The sequence below is a fragment of the Oncorhynchus mykiss genome, chromosome 1 (genome assembly GCF_013265735.2).
Source record: "Oncorhynchus mykiss isolate Arlee chromosome 1, USDA_OmykA_1.1, whole genome shotgun sequence".
NCBI lineage: Eukaryota > Metazoa > Chordata > Actinopteri > Salmoniformes > Salmonidae > Oncorhynchus > Oncorhynchus mykiss.
Genome location: NC_048565.1, coordinates 73,125,093 through 73,137,846, shown reverse-complemented (window position 1 = coordinate 73,137,846; position 12,754 = coordinate 73,125,093). Strand labels below are relative to the sequence as shown.

At 42.9% G+C, this 12,754-nt stretch overlaps 1 protein-coding gene across 1 annotated transcript; it reads left to right on the top strand.

The window, feature by feature from the left end:
- The first annotated feature begins 996 nt into the window (after window positions 1-996).
- On the top strand, window positions 997-3,194 carry LOC110528940 (dickkopf-related protein 1). Its single transcript, XM_021611112.2, has 4 exons — window positions 997-1,339; window positions 1,501-1,639; window positions 1,870-2,004; window positions 2,244-3,194. The coding sequence occupies exons 1-4, from the start codon at window positions 1,139-1,141 to the stop codon at window positions 2,540-2,542; spliced, it is 774 nt and encodes a 257-aa protein (XP_021466787.1). The 5' UTR covers window positions 997-1,138; the 3' UTR covers window positions 2,543-3,194.
- The last annotated feature ends 9,560 nt before the right edge of the window (window positions 3,195-12,754 follow it).

The following is a 12,754-nucleotide window of genomic DNA, read 5'->3' as shown; positions in this document are numbered from 1 at the left end:
TTGGAGGCCTCTTTTAGCCTGTGTCCTTCCCAAGCGCAACCTGATCGCAAGCATGAAAGATCAGAGTTGGCTTTTATCTCAATGTGCCAGTCAGCCCTGAAAGACCTCTCCACGGAAGCCCATTAATTCGGTAAACTTTCGCACCCCTTAATGGTTTGCATATCCTATATTGATGTCCGCCGCTAGTGTAATCAAGCACACTTAGAGGATAATTGCGCCCTTTGCAATCAGAGAGATCAAATGAAGTAGTTAATCGACGGAAAGTAGCTCCAATCACCGTGTACACACAGCCAAAGGACAGTTAGGCGACTTGAATGTCAAAGGAAAAATAGTGCGCCTTTAGGAAAGACCCTTCCACTGTGCCAAACTTTCCCAAAAGAGCGTAAAAATGGGAGAATGTGTCCAGACAACAGATACAGTTCAACCATAGGATGTTGTAATAAGGAAAAATGCTATATTAAATCATAATATTTGCGAGATATGAGCGCAGATTTCAGACTATGTACAAACAGTAAGTAGCCTTGCATGAGCGGCTTGTGCGAGCCGGAACGGTTCATAGATTTCAGACCATCTTACCAAAAATAAGCAATAGGGTCCGTGTCAACTGCTCGTCAAGCGTAGTCTATTAGAAGTTCTGGATATGAGCAGCTCCACAACTTATTCTGTCTGAAATGTGAGTAAATAACTTTGGTGCCAATTTAATCAACATTTGGCTACACTAACCAGTTGACAGAAATGTGGTATTGGCTACAATGCCATAATAAGCCAGGAGTTATCCTGAGCTGTATCCTAATGGCATCCTTTATTAAGTGTCGTTCAATCCCAATGGAGACTTGTTGATCACACAAACATTGTGAACCGAAATCCTGGCGGGGCGGTTGCCCATTTCCGTACAGTGGAGCTCAGGATTTTAAACGCCTTTGAAATTCCACCCTCTGCCTTTGTTGTGTGCGGCGAGGGGCGGGAATAAATACAGACCCAAATGTATAAAGAGAACATCGCAGAGCCATGCGTCAAAATACTCTACTAACAACAACCTCTTGAGACTTTGTGGTAGGATACAAGACTTACGCGGACTTTTTAACAATACATTTGACGGATTTATTTATAAGACCGATCATTTACATAAAGAAGAAGTATGCCTCATCTGTCAGTGCTTCGTTTTATGGCCGTGTATCTCATGCTCTTTGGATACCTTGGGGATGCTTATGCCGGGGCGGTTTTAATGAACTCTAATGCCATCAAGAACTTGCCTGGTGGCAACGACACGGTTAGTCCGAGCCCACGCCCGTCTTCACCAGATAGCGACAGGCAGAAAGCAGTCGTGGACACTTTGCAGGTAAGAAACCCTACTAGAAAGCTCTAGGAGCTGTGCGTAATACCAACACTAACCAATGCCCAAACGTTTGTTGGACACGTTACCTTTGCGCTTTTACCGAAATGCGTTCTGCATTTATGTTCCAATGGAAATACATATTTTATTATGTCTATTTATCTTAGCTTATTTGCACATATGATGATGAGTGTGGGACCGATGAATTCTGCAATGATATCCGAGGCGCGTGCCTCCCATGCCGAAAGATCCGGAAGCGGTGCGCAAGGGATTCAGTGTGCTGCGCTGGGAACCGCTGCATCAACGGTGAGCTCAACATATCCACATGTTACATGTTGTTATCCTTTCAACCATTTTCAGATGATGATACTTTTAATTCATGCGATGTCTTGTATTGAATTTTAATGATGTGGTAAGAGAGGTATTGGGAGTACAACAATAACTTATGGATAAAGAATGTTGGGGTGTCATGAGATATTGTAATTATCTTGAAAACTTTATTAGCGTTTATTGATAACGTGTACCTTTTCCCTCAGGTGTTTGTCAGGCCAGTGATCAAGATGCTGAAGCTGTAGTCACTACCAGTGTTGGGAATAGGCAGAACAACACCATGGAACACCATGGCAAGAGACTGCCTCTGCCCCAAGGTCAACCACAACATTCTGTCAAAGGTAGGTGTGTATTACACACGCACACATGCACACACCCACACAACAAACACTACCCATAAAGATTCTATAGATTTGTCCTCCCTACACTGTCCACTTCGGACTAAATTTCCATTGAAAACACAAAGCCAAGGGGTTTGAAAGAAAACATTTCATTATAAAAATTCCAGCTTTGAGGCCTTTTCCGAGTTTCCCACAGAACACATCATATTTACCTCTCTCTTCTCTCACTCTTTCTCTAGGTCGGGAAAGTGACAACTGCCTGAGGTCCTCTGACTGCTCTGAGGGTCTGTGCTGTGCACGCCACTTCTGGTCTCGTATCTGTAAGCCGGTGCTGACGAAGGGCCAGGTGTGCACGCGTCACCGTAGGAAAGGTGGCCATGGCCTGGAGCTGTTCCAGCGCTGCGACTGTGGAGGTGGTCTCTCCTGCAGACCAGAGAGAGGAGAGAAAGACCCTGGAGTCAGCAGAACCGCAGACCGGAACCTACACACCTGCCAGAGACGCGGACACACACACACCCTGAACATACACACTGCCTAAGATGCTGACACACTGCCCATAACCTACACATTTGTCAGAGATGCTGGCACGCACGCACGCACACACACACACACACACACACACACACACACACACACACACACACACACACACACATACACACACATACACACACACACACACACACACACACACACACACACACACACACACACACACACACACACACACACACACACACCACCTGGAAAGGAAGAACAGATTCCAGAGAAAAGTGATACGCTCAGAGGGATGCGATGGTGTAAAATGGACCAATCTGATTCCCCTGGATGCTGGAGGATGCCGAATAAGGAAGTTGTCATTGGATGTGTCTTCGAAAGATCGATAGGTCATTAAAAATGGCAGAGTTGTTTTGTTTCTCTTTTTATGAAACTAACCTTGATTATTGCAGTAAATTACTGTATTGTAAATACTATACTGGAGGTGGTACTTAACTGAGCTATTGAATTCTGTCAACACCAGTATGATAAATAAGAACACGGTGCTGCGTGGTTCGTTTCCAATATTGTAAATGTGTACACAATATGATTTATATTGTTATTTACTGTTTAATGTAAAATGTATATTTGTTTTATTTACTTGTAAAAAAAAAAAAAAGTACAGATATTTGTTTTATTAAAACATTATAGTAACCTGACCCATGTTGTAAGTGTGGCTGCTCGAGTTCTACAAGAAAAAATGCTTGTTTGTCTGTTTTACAATGGTTGTCTAACAATAATCTAGTATTTGATATTGTGATCCGGGGGAAAGGTGCAAAACAACCCATATGCCAATCGTTTTTTGACTCTATTCATCCCAAAATGATGTCCAACAGCTTAATGATTCAGTCAAGCTCTCCAAAGATAGGGGGTAGGGAATGTTTTTAGCATTCCAAGCTAACAACCACCCCTTTTGGAAAGCAAGAGTTATTTAGGCATGCTCTTGGTAGCATTTAACTCCTAACCCAGTCCACACAAATCAGTGGTTAAGACTGGAGAGTTCGAATTTTTGGCCCAGCTCCTGGTCATGGTTTTTACACACACACACACACACACACACACACACACACACACACACACACACACACACACACACACACACAAACGTCACATCAACTATCACAAAACAACATATCTTTGTATGGGGGCTTGACCATAGGAGAAATATCATAGTGGTGCGGCACAGTCCTTGGGCCATGCATTGCTTCCTGTAAAAAAACACACCTAGTCATTAAAGACAGAAACACTACAGCAGGGGACTACAAAGACAGTAACGCTGTATCCAATGAAAATAGTCTGTGATAAGTATCGCAGTGTCCTCCTTGGGTCTTTGGTGTTTCTGGCTAACTTCTAATTACACCTTTCCTAGCCTTCATGTGAATCTGAACAGAACATAGAGATAATGTAGCTAGCTACCAGCTAGCTGAGCTTACTCTCTAATTACTTTATCTAACTCAATCTAAAGAAGGATCATGAAATGGGGATACCACACGACTTAGGTTTACTGTGATGCAATGCAAGTGTTCTTCATGCTCACTGCACGGCAGGGACACACCGCACTTCCTGCACTTGTGCAATAACATATAAGCATCGACCAAACTCTACCTGCGTGTCTCTAATTAGGACAATGTGGATTACATGATGGCAAAGGAACGACTGTGTCTTCTGCCCCAGCCTAGCAGACAGATTCCCATGTTGACATCCCAGTGATTTGGATCAAAGGGTGGCAAAGGGAAGCATTTGATTTGTAACCATGCAAAGTGCCCTCTGCAACCTTTCATGTCACGGGCATATACAGTACACTATGATGGTTAAGGATGGATGTTTACACAGTATCAGAAGTGATTTCACCCAGGTCTTTAAGCTCTTTACATTGTATGGGGGTAATTCACCATATCCACTGCAAATGTAGCACCCAACCCCCAGTTGTGCATGGAAGTTGGCAGACTGACAAACACACATATGTATTTTACATCAAGAAGTAGCCCATGCTCCTATTAAATGACTGCCAATTCCTGTATTGTCATCATAAAGCTCCAGCATGAGCTAAAGCGTGTTTGCTGGGGTTCCTGGAATCAGTGTCTCTGCAGAGCCACTCATAATTAGGCTAACCACACACTCGCACATCCCACTGGCATGTCCTAGGAGTGGTAAATTATACATGAGTAAAATACTAACCAAACACCAGTCATGCTTCTAGGGCTTTGAGATGGCTTTATTATGACCTTGTGTTATCTGGAAGTCTCAACATTACCATAACATTTATTGATCTTATCGAGAAGATCATAGAATCGCCGCTCCTGTTCATGACGTGCACTGGGATTGTAATTTAAATTGACCATAAAACCATAACACTGATGATGGCCACCATTGATAAGTCTGTTTAGTTATGTGTATGTGTGTTTTTCAATTTCCCCATATCAATTCCAAATATTTATTGAGTTATAATAACACACTGCCTACTTGCGTTTATTTTCAAGCTATATTCAAATCTCTTATTTCACTTTTAGATCTGATAAGCACAATAAACCATTTCACCACTAAAGTGGCCGGTGTAATCTTCATTATCATTCTAAAAGGTTTTCAAAACATCCATGACAAGGCTATATAAACAAATGTGCAGTGAGACCCATCACAGATAAAATACAAAAGAGATGAGGCTGTGTACACATGCATAATACCTGCTATTCTGTCACTTGATAGGGGCATGTATCTGGGGAATGTGGAACCTGATCAAAACAAGTTCTTATCAAAACATTTATCCCAGGGAGGTGTTATCATACTGTTGGTCGCTGGCACGGTTTGCCCCATATAGAGGCACAATGCACACTATTCATCTCAGTGAAGTAATCGCAGTGACTATCTGAGAGATTGCGCAACAGGGGGACTCTCCCTATCTCTGGGAAATGTGTAATTAAAAAGCTACACGTCATCCTGCACAATGCTTTGTGTGTTTGACCGTCTCATTTGAAAACAATTGAGTCCTACTGATTCAAATTCAAAATGATTACGATGGAGTCTTTCACACAGTGAGGAAGTTGGATTGGGTACAAAAAGGTGTGTCGTAGACTGCCCTCAACAGGTGAGTCTGTCTTGTTGATTGCTCTTGTTCCTCAAAGGCCATGATGGGACCTACACTTTCCCCCCACAGTTATAACAGTCCTAAAATAATGTTAATAACTAACTAGTAGTGTTGTAGTATCTCAAGTGGAGTAATGGCTTATTTTTAGTTATGTTACAGTGATGCAGCTGGTTGCCTAACTTTTTGCTGTGGCAAATTAGAATCCATTGGTTCCATTGAACAGCATGGAAAATAATATACTTCCCATCATATGTATTTCTTCCCAATCTGTTTCTCTTAGCCATAGTGATGTCTGCAGGTCTCCTCATATGGCGGCCAGGAGGCTCGGCATCTTTCTGTACTACCCCAAGAACGCTGCTCTGGGCTGGCTCTCCTGGGGGGCCCCTGGGTGTCTGGTTTGATCCAGGCTGGTGTTCCATCCATCTGTGGCCGACGCCTCCTCTGTGGTCTCAGGTCTGTCCCACTCTGATTATGTCATGCTAAAGGACATTTAACAACACATGTAGTAAACTTGAAACAGGAAGGACAGGCATATTTTAGTGATTTGTGGACCCTTTTCTGGCAGATAAATGTATTTCATTGAGTTGAATCACATGTGAAATGTCAGAGGCTGTCTTGACATTGATATAAGGAGCATATATGTCTTGAAGAGAAACTACCAGCCATACATTGTAATTTGAGCACTCCATTTCCAATAAACACATTTGCATTGCACTTGATGCTTTTAACTTCTTTCATGGCTTTCTAATTTATGTCAGCAAGGGAAGTCTACTATTAAGTGCTATCTTGGCACGTGTTCAGTTTCGAATGTCTCATACACCTGTGTTCTTCAGGTGGATTCAATTGGTCGTCTCTTTCTTCCTGATGTGCCAGTATTCCAGCTCGGCCACAGATGGGTCCCATACACTGCAAACAAACAATATGCCCATTGTTTATACAAATAATAAGCCAATATTCCATGTCTGCCCTCTGTGCCAGGCAAAACACAGCAAACAGATGCTCCGGGGGGGGGGGGGGGGGGGGGGAGCTAGGAATAAAAATGCCTACTCTACATTATCCCTGATCCAGAACCTTTTCTGTTGGCAGCCAGAAAGCTGGCATGAATGCTGCTGTATAAAGTCTCTCCGAGCCACAACCACGTTGTGCAAAGCTGTTTCACACGTATAATTTACTCATTATTTGTACATTTTTCTATGTAAAAAGAGATTAGATTAATTGCAATGGCAGCTATGCTGGAAAATCAACACTGACAGAGAAAAGAGTCATTACTCAGTAAAAATGAAAGCTATGCTGTCATATAATGTTCTAATTGAGTAGACCTGTGGAGTGGCAGTGTTCAGAACAGCTGACTCAATGGCAACATATAGTTAATATCCATCCGTGACACAGACACATTTGTGGAAGGCCTGAAGTAGTGTGAATCGTCAAAAATGCAATGCTTGGCCAAAAACAGTATGAATGCTTGTCAGTAGACAAGTGACCATAGCTAATTCAGTATGCTCACAGGAGACATAGAGCACTTCCCCTGAAACAGGAAATAGGTGTCTCTGGACTTTGTTTAATAACAGAGTTTTGGAAATTAAATTATGAAACCCTTCGACCGACAGGAGATGTCTGTCTACATCCCCTCTCTCTCTCCTATATGTCTGTCTCTCCCCTGCCTCCCCCTTCTCTATCACACTTTCTTTCTCTCTTACTTTCTTCTCTATACCTCTGCCTCTGCCTCTCCCTCTCTCACCCCCCCCCCCCTCTTTCTCATCTCTCTTTGCCCTCTCCCAGCACATGGAACAATACAATTCCTCACCTTGCCTCTCCATCTCCCCCTAATACCTATCCCCATGCCTCTCCCTCTTCACATCTCTTTCTCCCTCCCTTTCTCCCTTTTCCAGGGAAATACAGAAAACATGGAATGTCACTCCGCACCCTACCTAGTGTCAGTCCGGTATTATCAAAAGAGCAGAGCCCCAGAGCAGCCTCCTGAGCTCGAAGGGGAAGCATCCCATTAGACAATAGTACAGCAATGGCCTCAGAGGTTCCCCCATTGTCCCATTAACACACTGGAAAGGGGTTGCTGTGAGTTTGACATTACCTAGTGGTAAGTAAGTTATCGTATTTCATATTGCAGTACAACTACTGTAATCTAAATAAAGTATCAAAGCAAGTATTGTGTAATGACACACAGCAAAATACCATAGAATTGACGGTATTGTACTGTAAAAACTTCCAGACTGGCAGCGACTACAGGGCAAAACAAACAAATAGAACATTGAAGAATGCTCAACGATTTCAAGTTTAAGGCTTGCTGCCACTCCAATCTGTCCCCTTTACATTGTAAATTGATGGGGCACGACTACAACATACCAGTTAAATTGGTATAACATTCTCACTAAGGGGTACAACAAATATAGCCTCTTACAAGGCACGCCTCAAGGTATGTTAATTAGTGAGCCAGAAACAACAATACCATGCACCACTAGTGGTCAAAAGGTTTTTGACGCTCAAAAAATATACAGTATGGTACTGTATTCTGGGAATGAAAATACAGTACCATTCGAAATGCAGCAATTCTTTCCCCGTCCACATTTTCCCATAGTTCACCATCATTTACAGTATGCAGCAGTAAAATGTTACTGTTGATAATACCTCAAATTACCATATAAATGACCATTTTCCGTTACAGTGCAGTCCTCGGGGATGGGGGATGGGGGAGGCGGGGGGGGGGGGGGCAGGGATGGGGCGATTCCCTCCATCCCTACATCCCCCCCTCCAACCCCTTTCGGGCACTCACCTAACCCTTTGATACTCCTTTCCTCCCTCCCTCCATTCCTCCTACCTATCAATGCCCCTGTTCGTTTTGCCATCAAAAGACTGTCTTTAAGTCCTTCAAAAAAGGGGGTTGGAGCACAATCTCATTTGCGTGAGGGGACTTTACAAAGGTAGAGTTTGGTAGAATAGAATGAAAAGGGAGACGGCAGTGCTCTGGTGCCTTGATCTCCGTGAGGGGTAAATGGACTGGATTGTCTTGGCCCCTGCTGGTGGGCTAAGCTGCGACAGAGTTAGTGGCAGGGGGTTAAATCAAAGGTTGGGTTATCCTCACTGGGTCATCTCCAGCATATTAGGACGTTGTCTAAATGTTGATTCGTTCACACCAACATCTGAAGGGACTTGATGAGGTGCCATAAGGAACACTCAATAGACTGTCCACGCCCCTAAAACAGTCAAGTTCACCTCCATTAGCAGACATTCTGACATTCTGATATTCGTAAGACTTCTTTTCTCTCTCTCTTTCCTTGGTGAACTTCAAGGACTATGAACGTAAAATAAAATATAAGCATTGTATTTCACTCAGCATCATCCTCACTCACAGTCCTTACCAGTTGAATCATACTCATAACTAGGGCCCTACGGTTTACTTGACCACATGACCTGACCAACACAAACTACAGATGTAGAGTATTTCTAGTGAAATCCATATAGTCAGTACAAACTCAGGGCCCTACTCATAACTGATCCCCGATGGCTTGCATGCTGTGTGACTGTTCTGCAGGTTTACAGTGACTGAGAACACCCCACAGCCGTGCCGTGGAGTTGTGTTGAGGTTGCAGCCTGTGTGTGTTCCTCCATTGTGGGTGGGAAACTTTACATTACTGTCACTCTCACGACTGATGTGAATAACAGGACATAAATCACACTAACTCAGCCCTGGACTCGCAGCTTGGGCTGAGAAACATGGATTTACATTGATCATGCATGCCACCCCCTCCTTATGTTGTTGAGGGTGGTGATGGGAATGGGTGGCACAATTTGAGAAGTTATGGACATTGCAAGTATTTGTGATGTTCTCATGCTGCTAGGTAGCCACCCAAATGGCCAATTGATACCAGATTTCAGATAAGTTATTGTTGGAATCAAACTGTCCCTACATGTCAGATGCTGTCCCAGAGATGTCTTAACTCTCCGGTAACCCCAAACCGTTCCCTTGGCTCGAACTACACAGTCACATCAACTCTTAGCCAAGCACCAAATCCTCCAGAATCCTTGGTGATATTTTTGGACCTATTCTGAAATTCGGAAAGACATGGTGATTAAGCAATATTAATACTTTGGTTAAAATGCTAACTACTATTGTTGGTATCAGCACATTCCTCAGTGTATGCATTTGACCATCGCATTACACATATTAAATCTCCATTCAAGAGCTCTTCTATTTTGTGGCACCCTGCATTTAACTGACAACCCCAAAACAACACTGGCAGCCTCACAAATGTTCCATTTAATTTAAACGGTGCGTTTGGCATTCAGACGATGATAAACATCTGTTTAGAGCTGGGTGGTCAGCACAATCCAAAACCGCACCACTTCACTGTCTCCCTCACAAACATAAACAATCACATGACATACTGATGTCGCAGGGAGTACTGGTATTCTGAACACATACTACATTTTAGTGATGTGCGGCAATCTCCAACATGCCAATTAATTTCTGTCCCACTGGTCTACTAATTACGTAACTGCTGTCACAGATCTCTGGACAAGTTCTCTACAACTTTAATTACCATTCCTCTAAGAGAAACCTATGTTCACTAAAAACACAAGCAACACTAGGCCTGCAGGGAGTGATCTAAGCAGCTGATAGGGCGCTAACTAGAACCCTTGATTAGCAAGGAGCTAACTATTACCCTTGTGCATGATGTTTTAATTCAACATAGTGCCCCCCTCTCTCTGTCCTATCACAAATCTTGTCTTTTAGTTATCTTCAAACTACTGCTCTTGTGCTTCAGCTAGAACCCTTATCATATATTGATTATGTCTCTTAGATTAAAGGACTGGCTTTCATTTCCACAAGAATGTACCCCTTCTCTGTGTCCATATGGAAACACTTCCCAGACAGATTGGTTCTGCTTTCCTTTGGACCAAGTCCCACTGGTCAAAAGAGGACTTGAAATAACTGTAGCTGTCTTATATGTCCATGTAAACACTTAGAGGACATTCTAAACAGGTTGCTTTGCTAATTCTCATGGGCAATCGTAGACATAGCAACACCAATTATGGTGTTATTATGGATTACAGTAGCCCACCAACAACACAGGAACTCTTGTCCTAGGGTGGAAAAACCTGCTTATGGAAAGAAAAGCTGGCCATCACAATAATTTATTCTGCTGAACAACCTTAAAAGGACCATTCTTAATGTGTTTTTTGTGTGTACTAAACACAAGTCATATTTAGTAAAGGTATATGTCATACTCAACAGCTATAATGCAGCTATAAAGCACATCAGTTTTATCGTTTTCAAAAAAGTAATTTTGATTACTCCAGGCAATACATTGGACTGGTAAATGCACCCCCAAAACCTCTCCAGACATAATACCATGTGCTGAGAGGTAGAATTGCCTCAATGTGGGTTACACACAAATTACGGACATTTTGTCTCGGGGCATAATCACTAATATGCCGCTGTTGTTGCCTAGGCTGCCAGTCCCTGGGTCTGAGTTTAAATGTTGTTTTTTTCTCTCTCTTGGCTGTGTGGTTTGCAACAGCTTAATCACAAGCCACAGGAATCCCAGTCATTTTGATAGGAGTCATACAGGAGGCTCTCATATGTAATACTGTTTATGGGACTCTTACATCTAGCACATTTTCTGTATGCATGGGAAGCAACTCTAAAAACATGGTACATGCTGACAGTCATACATGGATAAATACCAAATATGAGACTGTATAGTGAAGACATTGAAGACAAATATGGTCGTATAGGGTCAAGATCCACCCAGACAAAGATGGAGATACAGTGAGGATGAGTGGGAAAGAGGGGCAAGACACTGCAAGACAATGAAGGATACAAATTCCCATACCAACCTTAAAAATGACAGTTCCAAGAAAAACACTAAGGTCTGGTAGATAGCTTTGATCACTGGATGTCCAACATGCTGACATCATTACATGTAGTTATCAGTAAGAGACAGATTCCAGAGCATCTGAGTGTCATCTGACTGATCACAGTACACAGGTGTTTCCCATCCCTTCCAAACAACCTTGTTGACAAAAACAACAGCGTTTACAAAAGAATGTCAAAAAGCCAGGGCCCACTGCAGTTAACGCCTCAGTTTCACGTTGGCTGCCCCATTTCAACTCTAATTGTGTGAGTCTGAATACCAAGCATATGTTTTATTGAGCGTTCGAGCTGCTAGCCATCCAAAAGCGCCCACAATGGAGGTTTTGAAACCAAGGCCAGTTTAAACACTCAAGCTTTGTCCTGCTCTGCATGTAATTTACAATCAATTTAATGCACTTAAAATGTGCTACTGTTGACTCCCATGGTGCACTCTAATAAACTAATTTACAGTACAGATGTTTTTTGTGTGTTCTGAGACTTAACAGTCAGCACTTCATCCATATTGACCCTAGGAGTTACAGCAGTCCCATTTTTTTGACATACATTAGATGCTGATTCCTTTGGAAAACAAAACTATTGGAGAGGCCTGAGCCAGTGTTTTAATGTTTGGTTAAGACCTTTGATCAAGACTGCTCTCTCTTGCTTTCCCTGTCCCACGTTCTCTCTCGTTCCTTGGCCTCTTCCCTTCCCTCTTTCACTCTCCCCACTCCCTCTCTTTCTCTGAAGCCTCTTCTGTCTCTTGTTGCCTTCCTTTCCATCTCCCCTTCTGATCTGCTGGAGACATTGCATGACATCTGTCCCCTTCTCCTCTGAGATCTGTGAATACGTACAGAGGAATGTGTGTCCTTCCTGACATTACAACTCTATAGCCTAACAAGAGGGGAGGGGGAGGAAGAGAGGAGGATGTCAAGATGTTAAGAATTGTTTGGAAGCTGGAGAAAAAAAGAGAGGCCTTTGTGGTGGCTTATCTGACAGGATATGAAGAAAATGTGAATGGCTTTGGCATTTGGCAAAATAGTTTCCTTCAATGGGCATTCACTACAACCGATGTTGGCTAACAAGAGGCGGAATAAACATCTGAAGAGTCCCTCAAAAGCACAGAGAGGGAGAGAAAGAGAGAAAGAGAGAAAGAGGGAGAGAGAGATAGGGGAAGGAAGAGAGAGACAGAGAGAGAGAGAGAGAGAGAGAGCCAGAGGGTGTTTTAGAAGTTCCTTATTTTGCTAATTGCGGGGATAAGA

What these genes read in the sequence shown, in the direction of transcription:
- LOC110528940 (XM_021611112.2), top strand. Translation starts at nt 1,139, where the DNA reads ATGCCTCATCTGTCAGTGCTTCGTTTTATGGCCGTGTATCTCATGCTC. An exon ending in TGGGAACCGCTGCATCAACG is followed by an intron (nt 1,640 to 1,869) that starts GTGAGCTCAACA and finishes CTTTTCCCTCAG; the next exon opens with GTGTTTGTCAGGCCAGTGAT. An exon ending in ACCACAACATTCTGTCAAAG is followed by an intron (nt 2,005 to 2,243) that starts GTAGGTGTGTAT and finishes CTCTTTCTCTAG; the next exon opens with GTCGGGAAAGTGACAACTGC.